The sequence below is a fragment of the Mustela nivalis genome, assembly GCF_964662115.1.
Source record: "Mustela nivalis genome assembly, chromosome: 1".
Lineage (NCBI taxonomy): Eukaryota > Metazoa > Chordata > Mammalia > Carnivora > Mustelidae > Mustela > Mustela nivalis.
In genome coordinates, this window is record NC_139020.1 from 200493603 (window position 1) to 200516685 (window position 23083).

Consider the following 23083-nt stretch of genomic DNA (forward strand, 5'->3'; position numbering starts at 1 on the left):
AGTCTGGGACCGTCCCCCCATCCCCCACCAGCCTCCTAGCTCACTGCTAGCACCGGGCCCAAGTCTGGCAGGGCGCTTGGTAACATCTGGGGAAAGAATGAACGGATTCACGCTCCCTGAGACAGGGTACAGACTGCCGGGTACGAGCCCAAGAACCTGGATCTGAGTCCCAGGGCTCTTACTTACTACCAGTGTGAGCCTCAGTTTCCTTGCCTGTAAAATGGGGCTACCAGGCACCCCGGCCCTCCAGGGAAAAAGGCGAGGGTTAAATGAGACGGCGTCTGTAAACGCCAGAGCACTGATTGGCTCAGGAGCGCGCAGGCATGAACTGGGAGGGGGAGACGGACTTTCCTGCTATTCTAGCAGCTCCTGGGAAATTCCTGAAAACTGGGACAGCAGACCCACCCATCTGATGCGGCGGCTGGCTAAGCGCCACCAGGCCACAGAGGAGTCTATGGACACTGCCCGGTGTCTGAGGGCCTGTGGGAGGCAGCCGCAGAAATCAAAACCACAGATCTGTTAGAAAAGTTCAAATGGGAAGCCGACTCTATTTGTCTCGCCTTCCAGCTGTCACCCCGCTGGCAGGTACCGAGGCGCTTGCTCCATCAGACCCTGAATCTCTTTTGCTTTGTGTGCGGAGGTCTGCAATCCCTGCTCTTCCCCCGGTTCTCACCTCGCCGCGCTGCCCACCAGATCCCTCCCACGCATCCCTGCCAAGACGAATTCATGTGCTTCAGATACTCCCACTGCAAGTTTTCTTCACATTTTACAAAGCAAACAGTCCTAGCGAGACTGGCAGGGGCGAGGGGAAGGGGGAGAAAAATCCAGTAACATCACAGAACAGGCTTAATAAAGGATTTTTGCATTTCAGGGTTCCCTGTAATTTTTGCATCAGGCATCATCTTTCTTCATTGGGAAGGTAAGTGACGAAAAGGAGGGCCCTTCCAGAGTCATGTCCCCCAGCGGATTGCCAGCCCTGTGTCACAGAGGCAGCCCCCAGAGCAGCAAAACCAGATGTGGACACAAAGCTCTAAGTAGGACTGTGGTGGGCACAGCCCACTGGCCATCCCCTTCCCTCAAACAGCTTAACAGCTTGGCTACAGAAGCTAAAAAGCCCAAGCCTGCTTTCCTCGTCTCCCTTGAAGCTGGGGAATAGCCACATGACCTAATTGGCCAAGAGAACATCAGTGGAATTTGGGGGGGGATTTGCAGGAAAGTCCTTGCTTTCCAGATAATAAAAGAAACAGTTGCTCACACGGCCCATTCTGTTTCTTTCTCTTGAATGGAAATGTGATGTCTGGAGCTGCAGCAGTCATCTTGCAACCATGAGGTGACAGGAAGGAAGGGCGGAGAGAACCACCGAGATGCCAATTCAGAACCTGATTCTGGTTCAGTCCCATCACCTTGGGTCTTCCTTTGTGGGAAAAGTCCACCCCATTTGTTTAAGCCATCATTAACTCAGGTTTTCAGCTACTTACAGCTGAAAGTATTACTAACTGATCCTTATCTCTAAAGCAGGACATGCTCCCTGATTCAACACTATTTCTATCATACCAGGTTATAAAGTAGATGTCTTATGTCATTTGATCTTGGAAGTTTCAACCCCATTTATCCAAGTGCCTATTATTGGCACATCTCTATGCAACAGCCTCACAGCCACTGCATACTCAAAAGGGTCAGGAATATGTCCCTTCTAGAACTCCGTATGGCATTCAGCAGCTTAATCATCCACTTAGTGTCCGAGTCAGGGTCTTTCTTAATGAACCATACCCTACACACTCTCATCCAACAGATCTCAAGTGCTACAAATTTCACCATCTGCATATTTTCCTAACCTGCCCATCTCTCCCCACTCCTCCCACCTAGTCAAAGGTACGCACGCCCGGATTACTCCAATAGCCTCTTAACTCGTCTTTGCATCCACACTTGCTCTTTCCACAGTGAATTTATAAAAACACAAATCTGGGGCACCTGGGTAGCTCCGTTGGTTAGGCGACTGCCTTCGGCTCAGGTCATGATCTGGGGGTCCCGGGATCGAGTCCCGCATAGGGCTCTCTGCTCAGCTGGGAGCCTGGTTCTCCCTCTTCTACTCTCCCTGCTTGTGAACTCTCTCTCTCTCTCAAATAAATAAATAAATAAATAAATAAATAAATAAAATCTTAAAAGCAAAAACAAAACCCACAAATCTGACTGTGTCATCCCCTCTCTTGGAGTCCTTCCATGGCTTCCCATGGCCCCCATGATAAAGTCCAGATTCCTTAAGACCTAAAAGGCCTTGCCTGATCTGGCCACCCCAACCTCTAGCTTCTCCAGCGCTACTCAATCTCTCCGCCACCACACACGACAGCCCCTGGACGAAGGCGCTCCCTTCCAACTTTATGGCCTTCCTCAACCCTTCTCATCACTTTGCAGCCCAAACAGTGATTTTTCATTTTCAGATATTGTAGTTTTCTGTTCCAGATTTCCAGTTCTTCTTTTTTTTAAATAGTTTCCTTTTCTCTTCTGAGATTCACCATCTGTTTATTCATCATGACCATTTTTTCCTTTAAGTCCCAGACCATTTATAGAACAGATGTCTCTGGCTTTATCTCCTAATTCTAACATCTGGGTCATCTCAGGATCTAGTTCTACTGGGCTCAAGGGCTGCCCCCTCTCCCTTATCTTCTCTTGATTACCAGCCACAATTTTCCGATTTTTCACAAGTCTAGTACTTCTTTTATTGTATGTGGGGCATAAGCATAAAAACCAGCCATGTAGAGTCTGGATGATGTCGTCTCCCTTTAAAAGGGCTATGTTTGGTTCCGAAAGTTCCTTTCAAAACCATCGGGTTTATTTTTACTTTTTATTAAGCTGAGTATTTTGATTTTGTCTTTGGTCCTAGGGTGTCATCCACACTTCTAACATATGGCCTTTTGGGGGTCTCAACTGTATACTTCTGGCTGGGCCCTAATTCCAAGATCTCTGAGCACTCTGCAGTCCTCTGGAATCTGATCTCCTCTCTGTCTCTTTATGATCATGTTCTGTTAGGCCTTCTGGAGTCTTGCTTTTGTGCCTGTGCAGCCCTCGGCCAAGGACCTGCAGTGAATGTAGATTTCTGCTCACCGCACCACTGCCACACCACTCTCTCTTCTCTTGATTTTCAGGGCAAACCAAGTGCTGACCTCCAAAGACAGCTTTTTCAATAAATCTGCACAGAAGTTCAGCAGGAACCAGGGGAATCACCATGGTAACTAACAATTTCTGCTGAACAGCTGAAAATTCACAGCTGACAATTTAAAGAATAATGTCCCTCAGTTAGGTTATAACATCTCCAACTGGAGGCAGAGGTCAAAAAAAAAAAAAAAAAAGAAAGAAAGAAAGAGCTAATGACATGGCCTTTCCTACAATGCCTATTACAGAGTCATCTGGGGGTGACCTGGCTTCCCCCACAACCAGTAATGCAATGGACCCCAACTGTCAGCAGATTGGGGCTCCCACTGCCTGGGATGTTACAGAAACAGTGTCTTCAGCTTCATTTTTCTCAATCAGTCTCTCGATACGACCATGTGCTTCAAGGGAGCAAGGCACTGTGGTAACAAGTTCCAAATCCGTATGCTCTCCTCTGCTACATTCTGAGGAAGTTATCATGGGAAAAGTGCCTCATTGAAGACCTGTCTTTTGAGTGAGAAAACTGTAGGTCATATATCCATATGGCGCTGGTATTGTGAGCTGCTGTGCGACGGTTCTAATTCAGCCAAGTTTTGTCGTGATCAGTGGTTATTTATAACTTTGTGCTTCCTTGGCATATAAGAAGTACAGTGTTAGATCGGACCCAAAGTCCATTTTCAGCAGACTACCGTCTCTCCGACAGAGCACCCCAGGGGCCACTACGGCTGGGTTTAACTATCCTTACAGTGACTGCTGCGGGGGGAGAACTACTGGGGGGGGGAGAACTACCCCCGCAGTCACTGGCCTTTCAAGACGCCCTTACCCTCTCATGTCCTGTTTATGTCCACTCCTTTTTTTTTTTTTTTTTAAAGATTTTATTTATTTATTTGACAGAGAGAGATCACAAGTAGGCAGAGAGGCAGGCAGAGAGAGAGAGAGAGAGAGAGAAGCAGGCTCCCTGCTGAGCAGAGAGCCCGATGCGGGACTCGATCCCAGGACCCTGAGATCATGACCTGAGCCGAAGGCAGCGGCTTAACCCACTGAGCCACCCAGGTGCCCGATCATGATCTGAGCTAAAGGCAGAGGCTTAACAGACTGAGCCACCGAGGTGCCCCTCTTCACTCCTTTTAGATGGCCTTCTCTGGACCCTCTGAAATGTCCTACTATCTTGCTGGAGGTTTTCCTAGTACTATACGGAGGAAGATATATTTTTCCTTTCTAGCTTTATTGCTGATATAACTGCAAATAAAACTGAACGCTGTTTGGCCTCTATGGCAGCACAGTGATTGAGTGTGTTGAAAGGTCAGCGAGAAATGTCCAACAATGACCCCCAGGTGCCATTCTTGACTTACCTCTAAAACACCCAAACCCATCACCCTCGCCATGAGTGACCTTGAGGCTCATGTGCTCCCAGTCTACACACCCATGGCTCCAAGAGCCCTTCGTAGAGTTTATTCCCAATACTGAGGCTCTCCAATACCCAGAAGACCTTGGTGTTGCCTCCCAGCACAGACAGCATTATTGGGGAGGGGGGAACCACCGGGCAGACACTCACCTTTGCATAAGCAGTTGTCTTAATAAACCACTGTCGGAGGTACTTCTGCTCCACCTTTGCTCCAGAACGCCACGAACAGCCATGTTCATCCACCTGCTCATTGGCAAGCACCGTTTGGTCCACTGGGTCCCAGTTAACCAAGGCCTGTTAAAGATCATAGAACAAAATGATGCCGTCTGTTGAGCGTACGGAATAGGATCACCTTGAGGCTCCTTGCATGTGTGCGAGTCAGCAAGAGCAAAATCTCTGCCCTGAGACTAGAGGGCATCTCCTTAGGAGGACCGCTGGGTAAGGAAACCACCAGCGCGTTGTTGAACAACAACAACAAAAAAACCAAATACAAGAACTACCTCTGCGCTTTCACCCTCGAGCAGGATTGGGAGGGAGCCGGTGAGCACGTGCCTAATTAAGTTTGGTATCTTCTGGTGTGAGAGGATGAACCTGCAGGATTAGGGACTTTAGTAAACAGAGGAAAAGAAAAAAATGGTACCTGAAACTTAGCAGAATCAGGTTATTTTAGGGAAAACAAATATATTTATTTGAATATAAATAGCTAACATGTATTGAGTGATTACCACACACCAGATGCTGTGCTAAGGTTGGCCCTTCTGAAGAGGTAAGAATATTATATTATTACTATTATTTGTAGCAAGAATTACTATCAGACTTACTCCTGGGGCCAGAGAGCCTTGTGGTGTTAGCAAAAGACTTGTCCCTTATGTAGCATGCTTCCCACGCTTGTGAGTTCATCGGCCAGACAGTGGAGGTAAGAATATTCCTACCCCAATGTTACAGACGGGGAAGTTGAGGAATAGAGAGATTAGATAACTTGTCTAAGGTCACACAGTCAGGAAGTAAGAGTATGGGCAGGAACTCAGGTCTCTCGAAACTATAAAAGTTTTTGCCACTTGTAAAAACTGCTGTTTTTGTTTTGTTTTTTAAGATTGACTGATTGATTTGAGAGAGAGAGAGAGAGAGAGAGTGCATGAGTGTGGGGGTGGGGAGGCAGAGGATTCTGCAGAGGCAGGATCCTAAGCAGACTCCCAGTTGAGCGTGGAGCCCGATGCGGGGCTTGATCTCACCACTGCAAGATCACTGAAGTGTGTTGAAAGGTCAGCAGATCAAGAGTCAGAAGCTTAATCTACTGAGCCACCCAGGAGCCCCTAAAAACTCCTTTTAAATTAAGGTAGAACATACAGAGAGTAACGTGGATCAATCAGAAGTGTACAACTGAACGAATTTTTATCATTGCTCATTATCAAGATATGGAACATTCCTAGCATCCCAGAAAATTCTGCTGTGACTTCTCCCAAATCAGTATCTACCCCCGAAAGGCAGCAATATTCTGGAATCTACCCCCATGGATGCGTCCGACTGACTGAACCATAATGGTCTTAACCATCATGAAGCTTCTGTGCAGAATTCTCATTCAGTTCTGCTGTCACTGAAAAAAGTAGGTTTGCTGTTGATGTTCATTCTATGACATTAAGGTAAAACTTAGAACAAAGGTGTCAATGAATACAAATGAATACAATGAATCCAAAGAAGATCTGTCCAGGCACTGAAATATTCTAACTTGATACTCCCTATTTATAGAAGAATTTTTAAAATAAGAGGCACCTGGGTGGCTCAGTCAATTGAGTGGCCGAATCTTTATTTCAGCTCACGTCCTTATCTTGGGGGTCATGGGATCAAGCCCCAGGTTGGGCTCTGTGCTCAGCGGGGAGTCTGCTTGAAGATTCTCTCTCTCTCCCTCTGCCCCTCCCCCCATTTGCCCCTCCAAATCCTCTTTCCACCCCAGTCTGCACCTCGGGAAGCTGATCTCTACACCGGCGCTCAGCGGGCCACCTGCCCTACTCCTGCACTCAACGGTGAGAGGCACCTTGGCATCCTCCCGGTCGGTGGTGTCTGGTGGTCCCAAAGGCAACGCAGCCTCCATCACACAGGCCTCTGCTTCTGCTTCTCCCAGTTCCAACAATGGTGCCTTCAGACTGGGCTGGCAAAGGCCTCCCTCTGTGGCCAGCGCCAGGTGCCTGACCACTGCTTGTGGGTTTCCCTAAACTCTGTACGGAATCAGTCTTTTCATCACCTTTTCTTCAGTAACTGCTTTCGGGTGTGTTCTTTATTTCCTGCCAAGACCATGACTGATCTAGAGACACATCTAAAAACTAGGAGTGGAAGACAGACTAACCCATCTGTGGGTTAGTTTTACAACTAAAACCTAGTGTAGCCACTGAAAAACGGAAGCCTGCAAGGCACAGAGGCGGGGCGGGGGGTGGGCGAGGTCTGCACCGAATGATCTTTTCCCTCTTGTTCCACAGTCCCTGAAAACCTTGAATCCATAAATACAGAGAGACAAAATCTAAGACAAATATGTATCCTAGATGTGGGGCACCTGGGTGGCTCGGTGGGTTGGGCAGCTGCCTTCAGCTCGGGTCATGATCCCAGGGTCCTGGACTGAGTCCCACATCGAACTCCTTGTTTAGCAGGGAGCCTGCTTCTCCCTCTCCCTCTGCCTGTGCTCCCCCTGCTTCAGCTCACTCTCTTTCTCTAGCTCTAATCTCTCTCCAAATCTAAAAACCTCGGGTTAATAAACTAAGGATGACTTATTTCTCTACTATCATTGCCCGGATGAGGGGTTACAGGCAGGAGTACCTCTTCAAATGAAAAGATAAGGAGGACTAGGTGGCTCAGTTGGTTGAGCGCTGACTCTTGGTTTCGGCTCAGGTCATGATCTCAGGATAGGGCTTCGTACTCAGCGGGGAGTGTGCGTGAGAACTCCCTCTCTCCCTCTGCCCCTCCCCCACTCATTATTTCCCTCTCTTTCTTAAATAGATAAATCTTTTTAAAAAATAAAATAGGAGGGACGACTGGGTGGCTCAGTCATTAAGTGTCTGCCTGGGCTCAGGTTATGATCCCAGCATCCTGGGATCGAGTCCCGCATCGGGCTCCCTGCTCGGTGGGAAGCCTGCTTCTCCCTCTCTCTCTGCCTGCTTGTGTTCCCTCTCACTGTGTCTCTCTTTGTCAAATAAATAAAATAAAATAAAATAAAATAAAATAAAATAAAATAGGAGCACCTGGGTTAAGTGGGTTAAACCTCTGCCTTTGGCTCAGGTCATGGTCTCAGGGTCCTGAGATCAAGCCCTGCATCGAACTCTGCTCAGCAGGGAGCCTGCTTCCCCTCTCTCTCCACCTGCTTGTGATCTCTCTCTCTGTGTCAAATAAATAAATAAAATCTTAAAAAAAAAAAAGAAAGAAAGAAAGAAAAGAAAGAAAAGGAAAGAGAAAATGAAAGGGCCAAGTATTATTTAGGAACACTGACAGGTCTTTCAAGAGCCCCCATCCCCCCCAAAAAAGATGTACAACTAAAACTGTATAAAATAGAGGAGAAAGGAATGAAGGAAGGAAGAAAGAAAGAAAGACAGACAGACAACAGACAGACCTTTGAGGATATGGGAGAAACAAATAGCACTGCAGATTACAAAAACAAATAGGACTTTATTTTCTTATCAACATTTCTGGCACAGCCTGGCATCTCGCAGATTCCAGGTTACAAAATACAATGAGGGAGCTGTGCTCCAAAGAGGTTTACACGTTATAATAAAACCCTGGCATTGAACGAAAGACAAATAAAAGCAAAACACAAACCCAATTTTGCTCCCCCCACCCCCCACCAAAAGTCTTGGTGGGGGAGAGAAAAAGACCAAGGGAAATAGTATCTCAAATCAAAGATGCATCAGCTGGGAGAAACCACTGGCTGGTCCAATCCAGCCCATCCCCAGACCTGCAGGGTTCAGGTGCAGCCTCTCCTCAGGGGGTTCATCCAGTGGGTGTGCCAAATACAGGGCCACTGAGGTTCTGGGTATGTAGCATGTGCAGCCTCGTGAGGCCCCCAGGACCTGCTTCCCAAATCCCTTTTCTCAGGTCTCCATTCTTATGAAAGTCTCTACCATGCAACCTCCCTTGAAACCAGGGTCTTCTCTTATCTGGTGTTCCTGGATTTTTACGTCTTGAACACTGACTTTGACAGATACCCTGACTCCTACTCAAGCACAGTCTTGCTACATTTAATATTCGTTTCTGGACAACGTCACTGACTACGGTCATGTCTTTCCCCTTCCTGGTTGACCTTTGTTTGCCAACACCTATTAAAGCCACCTCCGTGCTCCCTTACAGTAAACTAGGCTCATTGGTAAAACACAGCCTGTGTCGGTATTTCGAAACCAACCTTAAATCACCGATTAAATCGATCCATGAAACCACGAAAACACCTGCAAACACACTGAACCCCGTGAGGTTCTGCCCACTGCTTCGCTCACATAAGTCATCTGGTAACATCACAGAAGGAGCCGTTCCAAATAAGGGAATTTCCCCAGTGGATCAAGGGTTAAATACCAGCATCTGTATTTTTTGTTTGTTTGAGTGATTCGTGGGACGCTTTCAGAAAGCTTTTTAGAAATGCGCCCCATGACACACTCATAAACCTCGATCAGCCAGGGCCACGAGGTGGGTGTCCCATCATCTCTGTCCCCTCTCCCTGCTTCCCTTCTTGGCCTGTAGGTTCTCAGAGGTGTGGGTGACTATGGGCACCACTGGGGATTCTCAGGGTGTTTTCCTCTCGAATTCTCATTCATCAATTCTCTCTGTGACACAGCCGCTGTGTGGCACCGACTGGCCCAGTGAGCCTCCTGTTCCAGACCTCCTGCTTCCTCTCAGCCTCCCCTTTCACGTGGGTCCTCCTCCCCTTCCTTCCCTGGGCCCCACCCTTCATATAGGGCACCGGTCCCTTCTAGATGACACCTTCCACTGCCATGCTTTTGTCTCCTAGCCAACGCCTCTCAGGCTACCCTCCATCGTTTCCCTTGCTGCTTATCACCTCAGGCTCTCCTATCCTTTCCTCAGTATTCTGTGAGGCAGCTGCGGGTTCCAGAAGGATGCTTTAGGGTACTGATTTTCTCAAGGTCCACTAGCTATTTTCCCGACAAAACCATGCCTCATTAAGGAACACCACATAGACCTTATTAGAAAACCAAACTCTCAAAATCCATCTTGCTCCCATCCACCCTGGATGGGCCTGAGTTTAGAGGGAGTCCAGAGGGGAGGGTTTCCAAGGCGACCGGTTATTTACTGCTACTGCCTGCCGTCGCCACCAGGGGGCAGAGCGGGAGAGGCTGAGGGTGTGCGCACCCTGTGTGGTCCCTGCCGGCGCTCCCTGCTCCCGGATGCTGCAAACCTGGCTCACTCGGTGAGTGCATTAGCTCCGTCCCCAGCTGCCTCTGAAAATCCTGCAGGAGCCCAACGGCAAACTCACAGATTGGGTGGCTTCCACAATTCCCAATGCTCAAGCACAACACAGCACCCTCCCCATGAACTACCTCTCCGTCATTTTTTTTTTTTTAAACCAGAGCAGTGAAATTAACATTCTGCCAAGTGTACGTCTTTATAACCATAGTTTTGGCTGAAAATCTTTTTGTTTCGTGAGAGCAAGAAGAGATGCCCTTTGCAAAGGAAACGAGCATTTTGATAGACGGCGCTAGTCACGGACAAAAGACTTCCACACTCCAGCTATGTTTGGTAATGCCTTGCTAAAATACTCTCCCCAAATGTAAGTTCATTTAGACAGCTTATGCCAGAACTGAATTTAAGGGTTAAGGCTATCTCCTATTTTTTTAAAAAAAAAGTTATGACAATGCTGTTAGAGGAAAGGCATTATTAATAGGTGGGTTATTTTTGGCTTAAATTGCTTTGCAGAGAATGTTACCTGCAGTCTTTCTAGAGTCAGTTAACTTCCTGATGTTAATTTCAAAAGTTTGTATTTTGCAATAAACCGTGTGAGCGGAATACCAACTGGCATCGATTCATTTTATGTTTTAAAGCCAATCTGGAAATAGCTACCCAATAAAAAGGAGACCTACATGAAATATAATACCTTGCATAGGGCTAATGCAGATCTTCAAACATACCAAGTGTGCATTTCTGCCTTCTATTTGGGATTTATTTCTTTCCTTCTTTTTTTTTTTTTTTTTAAGATTTTATTTATTTGACAGATGGAGATCCGAAGTAGCCAGAGAAGCAGGCAGAGAGAGAGGAGAAAGCAGGCTCCCTGCTGAGCAGAGAACCCAATGCGGGGCTTGATCCCAGGAGCCTGGGACCGTGCCCTGAGCCAAAGGCAGAGGCTTTAACCCACGGAGCCACCTAGGCGCCCCTGGGATTTTTTTCTTAAGATCACGGCTAGGTGGACTCCAAAAAAAATTAATACACCAAACACCTTTCAGGCAACAACTAGCCACAAGACCACTACCTTTCTAAATCAAATCCAGAGAATAAGCTACCTTATTCTTCCCTAATACCTGGCTGTGGATGGGGTGCCTTAGAATTAGCCGGGAAGCTTTAGGAGTTTTTTTCCAATTTCACCAAACCACGACTCCAGGTAACTCCACGGGCATGCTCAGGCAGGCATTTATTGAGCACCAACTGTGTGCCAGGCACTCCAGGTTCTTCAAAAGCACCGATTTGGTTAATCCTCAGGGAATCAGGGAGAAGAGGCTTATGGCAGGCAGAACAATCACACCCCAAAGATGTCCACATCCCAGTCCCTGAAACTGGTGAATATGTTACCTCCATGGCGGAAGGGTCTTGGACGATATGATCAAATGAAGGATCTCGAGATTGGAGAGATCAGCCTGGATTATCCAGGTGGCCCCAAAGTCATGTCAAAGACTCTTGGAAGAGAAAGGGGGAGGCAGGGGAGTCAGAAGGAGGTGGGACGGTGGATGCACAGGGCAGAGAGACTGCAAGATCTCTCTTGCAGTCTCTGCAAAGGCTCTGGCTTGAAGACTGAGGGTGGGAGAGGGAAGTGGGGTCAGAAGTCAAGGAAAGCAGGTAGTTTCCAGAAGCTGGAAAAGGCAAGCAATCCCATTCTCCTCTAGAGTCTCCAGAAGGAGGCTAGCCCTACTGGCATCTTTTTATCCCAGGGAGACCCATTTCATGGACTTCCGACCTCTGGAACTATAAGACGATCAACTTGTGTTGTTTTTAGAAGACCCCGTTTGTGGTCATTTGTTACAGCAGCAACAATAGGAAATGAATACAAGTTGTTCCTAAGAGAGAAGCTGTCAGTGGGGGAAACTGAATTGTGTTCCCCAAGGGGATGCACTTGGGGGAGGGGTGCGAGGTGAGGAGGAGAGAGACATCTGGAGCCAGCAGGAGGCTGTGTCCATGCCATGAGACCCTCTCCCAGAATCCCTTCTGTCTTTAAAAAAGTTACTTAGCTCCTAAGATGCTGCGTATGATTGGCTTTGGATCCAACCCAAGAGTGACAAGGTTCAGTTTCCTATCTGGGTTTGACGTGCTGGGAGAGGTACCGGGAACAAACCCCAAGGGCGGAGACAGAGAAGCAAGTGTCCTATGTATAGGAATACTACCATAAATCTTCAGTGTATTCAAAAATTGTTTCAATAAATAGCTACAAAGAATAAAATCCAGTGAAGGAGTATTACACAGCACACGCAAGGGTTCCGTGCCAGAAATGCTTACACTATTAAGTCAATGTGCCCCATAATTTCAACATCCCATGCATATAAAATCTTAATTGTTTTTTGAAGATTTTATTGATTTATTTATTTGCCAGAGAGAGAGAGCGAGCAAAGCACAAGCAGGGGGAGGAGCAGGCAGAGGGAGATGTAGAAGTATAGAAAGTAAACTAACCACACCACTGCAGTGAGGGAACATTGGATAACCTGAGACACCTGCTTAAACTGTTCCACCCACCGTTTACCCTTCCCTGCAGTTTCCCCGCAGAGCGCCCTCTGCTTTCATGTCTCCCTCGGATCTGAGGTCATCCTGTCACCTGGGCAACATAACACAGCTCCTGGTATCTCCCTCCCTCTGCCTGGACCCATGGGTGATGCCAGTGTGGAAGCCCCTTCTGGATATAATTATTGGAGCCAGGGCTGCTCTTCTGGAAATGAGCCTGTCGGGCCACCAGATCAGCACTGAAATCTGTTGATAATTTTCCACTCATTCCCTTCCTATCCTTTCCCTTCAAACTGCTGAATAATGCTTTTAAGAAATATTAGTCAGTGGGCGCCTGGGTGGCTCAGTGGGTTGAGGCCTCTGCCTTCGGCTCGGGTCATGATCTTGGGGTCCTGGGATCGAGCCCCACATCGGGCTGTTTGGCGGGGAGCCTGCTTCCTCCTCTCTCTCTACCTACTTGTGATCTCTGTCTGTCAAATAAATAAATAAAATCTTTAAAAAAAAAAAAAAAGAAATATTAGTCAGATCTCAGAAATAGACAAAAGGGACCAGGAAGTAGTATCCTTTCCACATAGGCTGGGGTGGTCCAGCGGGCCCACACGCCCCAGGGATGATCTGATTTTCTAGAGGCTGGTACCTTGGTTTGACTTCTTATTTACTATGATTTAAGTTGTTTTACAACCCGGCCCGGGTACAAGGGGAGAGGTTAACTTACAGAAAACTCATTCCGGTGCAAATGGTTTCCACCTGAGAATAATGCCAACGGCTCCCATCCAGTGAAAATGCACGTGATTTATTTCATAGTGAAGGATGCTCCCCAAATTAGGCTTATGGCCTTGTAGGACATTAGGTGGCTTGGATTCTATTAGCAGGTTCATTTCAGTGTTCCTCTGACTCTACAAATCTCTGTTCTCGAAATCTCACTTTGAACCAGTCTTAACATATGACTGGTTTCCCCACTAACAATAAGGTGGATAAAACCTCTGATGCAGGGCGCCTGGGTGGCTCAGTGGGTTAAGCCGCTGCCTTCGGCTCAGGTCATGATCTCAGGGTCCTGGGATCGAGTCCCGCATCGGGCTCTCTGCTCAGCAGGGAGCCTGCTTCCCTTTCTCTCTCTCTCTCTGCCTGCCTCTCCATCTACTTGTGATTTCTCTCTGTCAAATAAATAAATAAAATCTTTAAAAAAAAAAAACCTCTGATGCATGTTCATTTTGTATCGGGGCGGGAACCAGGTCTGTAATTTTTGGAAACTACATTTTAACAATATAAAAAGGTCTACTGCGAGATAAAAAGGTCTACTGTGGGCAGGAGCTCCGAACAGATGTTCTGGTCTCTCACCACTGCCCACTTGAGGGGGCTCTGGGCCCAGGAATGGCTAGTGTTTTAAGAAACTAAACTGACCCAGGGAGGTCTACAGGAGTGGGACATCAGTATGTTCCAATTCCACCAAATTCTCAATTAATTCACCCCCAAATGCTAATGGGGACTCGGGTCTTCCTCCGAAAAAATAAAATCAACTCAACAGCAATGTATTTTAAATAACCCACATATTAATATTCTTAGTTTAAAGGAAGGAGCAGGGCACAGGGGTAGGTGTTGATTACTTTGTACAGTGGTTCTCAAAGTGTGACCTCTGGGGTTCCCTGAGGCCCTTTCAAGGGGTCTGTAGGTCAAAACTCTTCATTATAATAATAAGACGTTGTTGGCCTTTTTCCTTGTGTTCACATCTGCACCGAGAATTCAAAAGAGATGGTGGGTGAGCCCATCGGCCCTCAGCATGAAGCGAGGTGGTGGCGCCGGACCCTACAAGGGGACACCGGATTCTTGACCACTGTGCACTTCCGGGAGAAAGGGGGAAAAAAGGTCAGCTTCAGTGATAATGTGCTTGACGAGGCAATAAAACGTGTTTGTGTGCTTACATCTTAACACTTGAGCACACATCCTCGTTGTATTTTCTGTGATGAAATGGGACGTAGGCCTACGTGTTGCCACACTGGGACAGTTGTCTCGAGAGAAAGCACAAATGGGCCTATTTGAGTGGTGAGCGGATTGGCCAGTTTTTTTTATGATCAGTTTTTTCATGTAACTATGATATTATGTGACAGGATGGCTGATGATTGACTATGGTGATTGAGACTCAGGAACATGGCAAAAACACGTTCGCAGAAATAAACAATGTGAGCCCGCTGCTCTGAGGGAAACAACTGATGGTTTCTGTTTCCAGTGATGAAATTTGAACTTTGAAGTGAAAAAAAAAAAAATCAGAATTTTAAAAAACTTGCATCCACCCACCATGAACTTCACAGCTTCCCACCACTTAAAAACTCTTCTGATGGTATTCTGAGATGAAATATGGCAACATTTGGAAGATCTGCATAACTCACTAGACGGGGATTTTCCAAGGGACCGATGCACGATATTACAAGATGAGGCATGGGTAAAAAAAAAAAAAGAAAAAAAAATCCATTCAAAGTGCAAGACAGACCAATGCATTTCAATGTAGCAGAATATGAAAGTTCATTGATGTTTCAGATTTACTACCGCAACTAACATTGAAAAACCACCCCTTGCTGAGTTTTGGTGTAGTATCAAGAAAGAACATTCAAAAATAATCTGGAATGGTTATTAAAATATGCCTCCACCTGGAGCAGCTTCTGCCTGTTCTCTTGGTGTTTACCACTGTAACTTTAGTAAATCACACTTTGATTTTGGCATATTACCTTTAGACAGTTTTACTAACCTTCTGCCATGGAACAGGAAATATTCAGCCTGATCATACAGCACCCCTTCCACCCCTGACCCCTCTTCTAGTTTGGGGGGTCTTTCTTACCTTGAGCCTTAATGGCTACCTTTCTAACTATTAAAACAAAACAGATGTACCCCTCTAGCTCTTCACCTCTGCCGCGTTGTTATGAAAGGGATTGCCTCACACTTGCCTCTCCTTTTCTTCCCCATTTCACCCTCTGATTTTGATCAGCCATATGATTTTTGTGTTGTCAAGGTTTTTGGTTTTTGTGAAATTTTGGTTTTATTGTGAAATTCAAATCGAGCCTTCTGCATTTGTCTCCACAGTGATTATAATTTTCTTTTAAAGATTTTGTTTATTTATTTGAGAGAGAGAAAGAGAATGAACAGGGGTGCGGGGAGGGATAGAGGGAGAAGCAGACTCCCTGCCAAGCAGGGAGCCTAACTCGGGGCTTGATCCCAGGACCCTGGGATCAACTCAAGGGTCCTGAGCTCAACTGACTGAGGCAACCGACTAAGTCTCCTGGACGCCCGATTCTAAACATTTTTCAGCTTAAACCACAATGACTATGGAAGCCTGTTCATGGCAAGACCAAGCCGTGTGATATCACCACAGAAAAGCAAATGTAATTCTTTAAATCCCACTGGTCAAAGGAGAATGTCTTCAGCATAAAGGTGCAATGGATTTTCTATTTGTTACTTCTGAATTTTCTAGATCAGTGCTGCTGGCAGGTCACTATTCTGTTACGATGGAAATGTTCCGTATCTGCACTGTCCAATGCTAGCTTACTAGCACATGAATGGGGCTGGTGTGACTGAGGACCAGAGTTATTCATATTACTTCATCTGAATTACTTTAAATTTAAATATCAACAACCACACGCTGCTCATGGCTTTTACACCTCACAGTGCAGTCCCTGGCCACGCTATGATACTCCTTCCCTCCTCTCTCTCCACCTAAGGCTTATTGGCCATTACTGAGCCCCTGCCAAAATAGGCACCTCCATTTCTTGGGAGACCACTAGATGTAAGGACTACAATAGCTGTTCTTTCTTTTTTTTTTAAAAAGAAGATGTTATTTATTTATTGGAGAGAGAGTGAGAGCAAGAGAGATCACAGTGGCAGAGGGGGAAGGAGACACCCCGCTGAGCCCTGTGGGGCTCGATCCCAGGACCCTGAGATTATGACCAGAGCCGAAGGCAGATGCCTAACCGACTGAGCCACCCAGGCACAGCTGTGAGAGCTGTTCTTTCAATAGCATCTCAAATCTTCCCCCAGGCCATGCAAGGGAGATGGTACCACCCATTTAGTAGATGAGAAAACACAATTCCTGGAGTCAAGTTACTCAGGCTGCGCACAGCTGACAGAGGTAGCACACCTGGACTTAGAGAAACTTCCTCTCTTCCTCTGCTCCCTCCCTGATGTCAGGATGGGCACACCTGGTGGTGGAATTCAAGGGTGACAGAAGCCCTGGGACTGCCCTGGAGGCACCAAACTCAGCCAGGCAGTAGTTACTTTCTGGGTCTGCCATGACTGAATTCATGAACTTGAGGGAGGGTTCATTTCTACTGCTTCTGTGCAGGGTTTGTAGCTTGGTTAACCAGGACATGCTCTAATAAGACTGAGATTTTTAAAAAAATTGTACAGTGCAGGTGACTTTTAACTTACCTCCTTCTGATAGGCCAGCCCAGCTTCATAGAGCTTAATAAAGAGGTACTGAGTCCATTTGTAGTAATCTGGTAAACATGTAGTTATTTCCTGCCAAAGAAGGGGGAAAAATTACTCAGAGGCCACTGTCCCCATTCCCCCTCCCCCCATCACCAACGTATGCATGGGCCTTGTGATTCAATTTTAAAAAGCAATCCCACTGCAAAAATATTTACCAACCTCTATTGGCAATTCGTAAAGTGAGGGAAGAAGCAATTCATTCTGGGAAGAACGCTATTACTGAAATGCCACCCCTACCTTTCCCACGGTCAGTTTAATGATGAGAAACTCACCGTCTTCTGCACACCTCTCCCCGGGGCCATGCAAGTAACAGGTGAATGACACTGTATGAAACTGGGCATTTTGGGGATCGTGATGTTAATTCACAAATGTAGTTCGTTTTGAAAGCAATCACAAAATTCAAGAGGAGTTTATTTGCCCGTTTCCGCAGGACATTTGAAAACATCATTTGAAAGCAAATCTCGTGTTTCTACATGTCACTGGGCCCTGGAAGCTCTTTTAGACTTATTTATATTCCATTTATTCCATTAGGTGAATCAGGCTGTTGCCTGGTTAGGAAGACCCATTAAAATCATTATTAAAATTTAAACTTAGCGGAAAATCACCTGGCTTGCATTTCCAAGCCTAAATCTAAGGTTCCGAAAATACGTTTCCTGTCCCAAAAACGCATTTACTATAGAATGTTTAAAAACAAGCTACTGAAGAACCAATCTCTAAGTTGATAAAGTCAAGTAAGCATAAAACCTGTACACTGTCATACTTCTCTAGTGGTCCTTAATGTCAAAAAAAAAAAAAAAAAAACCCAGCTAATATAAACAAATAAAATCTTTTAAAAAATAAAAGAAACTAAAATTAAAAAACCAGCTAATATCGAAATGATCGTAGGGCAGGGACCATTCTATATGGTTCCATGTGGAAAAGACTATGGATATAAGGCGTATTTCTATCGAAAGTGCAAACAACCCAGTCTTTCTTCAGACGAATGAATGAAGAGACAGGGTTGAAACCCAGGACAGGAGGGCAAGCGGGACAGGAACTGGGCAAGGTGTCAGATAAACTGGGGCCCCCAATGGGCTATTTTTCTTATGTAAGATTCTTGGGTCCTTTGATATGCTATTTTGTAAAAACAGCAGAGCAAACGCCAAGAAAACAAGGAATTCAACTTTGCTCACTGGCTCCACTCCTCCTGTTGCAAAGCAGGTAGTGAAAAACCCGCCAGTCTAACAGCGTGGCTCCCATGGGAGCTGTCCCCCATGCCAGAGCTGAGAGGCCCATGACACAGCTTCCAAGGTCCCAGGATCCCAGGTCTGCAGGGGGGTCATGTACCGACACTTTGCCAACTCAAGAACGGGACCAGCACACAATGGGTGGGTTTATTTCCCCAAACCTCCAAGTTCACCTTTTTTTTTTTTTTTTAAAGATTTTATTTATTTGACACAGAGAGAGAGAAAGAGAGAGAGACAGCAAGAGAGGGAACACAAGCAAGGGGAGTGGGAGAGGGAGAAAGCAGACGCCCCATGGAGCAGGGAGCCTGACATGGGACATGATCATGATCTGAGCCGACGGCAGAAGCTTGACTGAGCCACTGAGGTGCCCCCAAGTTCACCTTCTGAGATGTCCTTATCTCTTCTCTACCAGCTACCTGACCACCCCCAGCCCTTGCAGGATGCCACAGAACTCATTTTCCCTAGTTTTCCAGAGAGGCCAATTAAGAACTCCCATTTTCTAACAAAACCCAGGGCAGGAGCTATTCTCTGTATGTTTCATTTTGCTCAGGCTGAGAAGCCCTTGAAATCAAAATGGATATAAATATGCTTGCATGTGGTTATATGTTAACTAATTAAATTTTTTTAAAAGATTTTATTTATTTATTAGATAGACAGAGATCACAAGTAGGCAGAAAGACAGGCAGAGAGAGGGAGAGGAGGAAGCAGGCTCCCTGCAGAACAGAGAGCCGGATGTGGGGCTGGATCCCAGGACCCTGGGATCCTGACCTGAGCTGAAGGCAGAGGCTTTAACCCACTGAGCCACCCAGGTGCCCCAAACTAATTAAATTTTTAAGTTAAAAAAAAAAAAAAAGAATGCTTGCATGTTGAATCAAATTGGTATCCCTCCCATAGGTTTCAAAAATTAAGTTCAAATAACATCGGTTCATAATATGAAAACGGGGGCAGTGGTGTGTGAGGGGTGGGTAAGGGGAATTGGGTAAAAATATTCCCCAGACCTTGTTATTGTGAATGTCGTTTAAAATTCTCATCTGTTATAAGTTTAAGGAAACACGTGAAGCAAATATGACCAAAATCATGACAACTGTTACATATATTTTTCTATATATTTAGTTATAAGTAATATAATGTAAAATATATTGTATATTATATATTTTATTTATATATCTTATAATAAATATATAAAACATATACTAAATATATAACATTTAATTATATATTTACTTATATAATTATTCTATATTATATCATATATTACTATAATATGCAATGTTATATATACTATGTACCTAATATATTATATTAGAATACATATATTCTCTATGTATGTATGTGCATCTGTTCTCAGCCCTTGAATCTGCCTCTCTATTGAAAGAAAAATTAAACCACAATGGAACAGCATTATTATCTCCATCTTGGTTTATGGTTTTGAAAACCACTTTAACCTAAAATAGGAAAAAAAAAAAAAGATCCAGTCAGGAAAAAAAGAAAAAGGAAAAGATCGTTACCCAACCAAGCATTAGCCTACTTTCAGTCAGACGTATAATGCAAAGTGCCTTCTCCTCGGAAGCGAGGGGAGGAGAGGGTTGGAGGACCGTGGGTCCCCATCTTGCACTCTGGCCTCAAACGTGGCTCTGACCCACTTTATTTACATGGGGTTTCTGCATGTATTGTTTGAAGAAAAAGTAATGTCAGCTGCTAAAAGAGCATAGTTTGAAAACCACTGCCCTGAGCACCATTATCCACTCCTGAGGGTTTGATTTCCATGTCTGCTCATTCACCTGCCTGCAGACTGCAGTGGCCTGCCCGGCGGGGGTGGGGGGTGGGAGGGGGAAGACGGGAGGGGGTAGGTGATGGGAGCAAGGGATGCCCTGAGGACAGAACCTGGCCCCCTGCCCCTCTCCTCCCATCTGCTGCACACAGGGCCCAGCCAGCACCCTTAGTCCTACCCACTGCACCCATGAAGAGATGCCAGAGCAGACATCACCAGGCTCCCCAGGGGCCAGTCCTACAAGAACCACAAACGTGGTCCCAGGCCGACACTGCTCAGAAATGCATTCCATGAAAATGTCATAGAACCCTCCTGGAACCTCTCTTGATTTGCTAACTTTGAAAAAACTCCCCCAAACCAAAATAGCTATTTCTGGTATTCTGATGCCTCCACTCAGTACAAACCAGCAAAGATATCTTTCTGGGATTAACCCGCTTAAAAGTTGCAACTTTCATCAAGTGACTAGAAATTCTGTGTCTGGGGAACTATTTCCTCCAAACCCAGCCCTGCGGACAAAGGTCTTCAGTGGTGGTGGGGGGAGGGGGTCGGCACGCACAAAGATGTTACTGGCCCTTCTTCCCTCCTTTCCCTAAGAAAAGGGTTCTCAACACGCAGAACGTCCTCTCCCCTGGAACATCTGTAATGCCAGGAGACATCTGTCACTACATAGTGGTGGCGCTACACCACAGTGCACAGGACAGCCCCTAGACCAGAAAACTATCTAGCCCCAAACGTCACTAGTGGCAAGGGGAGAAACCCTGCTTGAAGGGCTTTGATTTTTTTGAGTTTCTTTTTAAAAGATTTTTATCTATTTGTCAGAGAGAGAGCAGAAGCAGGGGGAACAGCAGAGGGAGAAGGAAAAGCAGGCTCCCCACTGAGCAGGGAGCCCCGATGCGATGTGGGGTTCAGAGTTTCAATAGCATCTGTTGGAATCCTCCAGGCTCAGCCCTGCCTGTGACCCCACGGTGGAGCCCTGTGTCTGTGGCTCCATTGCCCACAGCTGTCCACGAGCTGTGGCGTAGTGCCAACCTGGTAAGTCCTCTTCAGGAGACCACCAGAGGAATCAAGCTAAGGATGGGTACTGTCTTCCAAATCCCTTTTCAGTCCCCTGCTTTCCAAATAAGCCAACGCCCACGTTGCTGTCAGCTTGTTTTTTAAAACAAAACCAAGCAATTCAAAGTTATAGCTCTGAGAGCAACAGCAATTCAGCCGAATGCTACAGAGATCTACGGGAAGGTGTCGGCTTTTATACCCCCCGGAACTCCAGAAAGCACAACCGAGCTGTCAAGAGGCTAAATTTATGAATCTGGGATCTCAACTAGCGCCATGCCTCCACCCTGCAATTCTACATTTTACAGTGCCAGGTTTTTCACATTAAAAATATTCTGCACATTCACAGCCAAACATGGAGCCCAACACAGAAGGTGAGCTCCCTCAGAACACACGTGAGGCTCAACACGTCATCCTTTGAGGCCCACCATTCAGACCTCACCGACCGCTCAAGTTCATGGCTGAGCCAGCCTTGCCAGGGGTTCCCGCTGCACACTGATTTGGCCATGACGAAGTCTAAGGAGGATGAGCCAACTTTACCGTCCCTGAAAGAAACAGCATCTGGGCTGTGAAGGAAGAAATCGGGGCAGTCGGTCCCCTTCTGGGTACCTCATCAGGCTCACGCTCCTCAGTCCACGAAAACTCTGCGGAGAGCATGATCTACGGTAAAGATATTCCACTTTGGGGCCAACTGACTCAAGTTCAAGTCCTCACATCATTGTCAGCTTTGTGGCCCTAGCCAAGTGTCCCTATCTAGAAAACTGGGGTAACAAAGCCGATCTGGGTGGGTGTTGTAAGGACAAAATAATGTATACAGAGGACATGCTAGCCCCATAGGAGGGGTCACTGGATGACTTCCCTTGGCTGGGCCCACAGTGTGCCACGGAGCAGGGAGGCCGGGTTCCTTGTCACACACTCCAAGGCGGGCCACTGGGACAAGGTGAAAGGGAGACCAAGGACCTAACTCATGGTCACTTAGGATCACTATCCCTTCCCAAATACTGGCCTCATTACCAAGAGACGGTGTTTATGAGGGAAAGACCAAACACATGTTCCAGATGGGGACCTCCACACAAGGCTGTTCTGTCTGTCGCCTCTGGTGTACCCTCCCCCGCTGACATGCACACACCCAGGCAGGGAGAGCCAGGTCAGTCACCTCCCCAACGCCTCTCTGCTCTGGCAGGATTTAGCGGGGTCTTTTTTGTTCCTTGGTTCCCTGGCATCTCTGACAGAGACTGGTCCCAGATCACAGAGCAGCTACCATCACTCAAAGCCACCATGTGTTTAATTTGCCTGACAACCTCGCCATATTCAGGTTCGTTAACAGGGTTAAACACAATAAAACAACCACCGGAGACCACACGTTCAGTAAGGCAGCCGTTGGGTAGCCCCGCACACTGGGAGATAAACACGGTCAGAAAGGTGAGCAATCGCCAAGTGTCCGTTTCCAGCGGCAAGACATCTGCCACCGCTCCCCGGTCTCGCCGTGAGCCTCCTGCCTTCAAAACAATGAAGACTAGACACAGAGGAGAGAGGAGCTTGGTCTCTTTTTAAAAAACTGATCTTCTGGGGCGCCTGGGTGGCTCAGTAGGTTGGGCCTCTGCCTTCAGCTCGGGTCGTGATCTCAGGGTCCTGGGATCGGGTCCCGCATCGGGCTCTCTGCTGGGCCGGGGGCCTGCTTCCTCCTCTCTCTCTCTCTCTCTGCCTGCCTCTCTGCCTGCTTGTGGTCTCTGTCTGTCAAGTGAATAGATAAAATCTTTAAAAAAAAAAAAAAATCCTGATCTTCTGTACCGTGCATTTTTGTCATTTGTTCCTTAAAGCATCGGATCCAAAGGAAACGTAAGGTAATGACCTTGTCTTTTATTCCATCTCAGGTTCTCCAATCCCAGACGGAAGGGGCTCTGAAAACATAACATAGCTCAAAGGACAGAGAAGCCAACCTCAAGATTCAAGTTGTGCAGCTGGAGACAGAAAAAAAAAAAATCCAGGCTGCGTCAGATGTTCCTCACTAGGGCTGGTTCAAGGTTCCAGTCCACAGCTCCGTGCACCTGCTGTGCTGGAAGAAAGAAGAGGGAGAAAATCTGCCGGAATGGGACATTAACGGCC

At 46.6% G+C, this 23083-nt stretch overlaps 1 protein-coding gene across 5 annotated transcripts in view; it reads right to left on the reverse strand.

Moving 5' to 3' along the window:
- Positions 1–23083, reverse strand: part of LARS2 (leucyl-tRNA synthetase 2, mitochondrial) — a 149298-nt gene that overhangs the window by 80317 nt on the left and 45898 nt on the right. For all 5 annotated transcript variants that reach the window (XR_014304559.1, XM_082705644.1, XM_082705645.1 and 2 more), the window contains exons 6-7: positions 16871–16960; positions 4703–4846 (exon numbers count right to left, since the gene is read on the reverse strand). Coding sequence is in view for 4 of the 5 variants with exons in the window: in XM_082705644.1 (XP_082561770.1) it covers positions 4703–4846; positions 16871–16960 (234 nt within the window). In the remaining variant the exon portion in view is untranslated. The remainder of the gene's footprint in view (positions 1–4702; positions 4847–16870; positions 16961–23083) is intronic.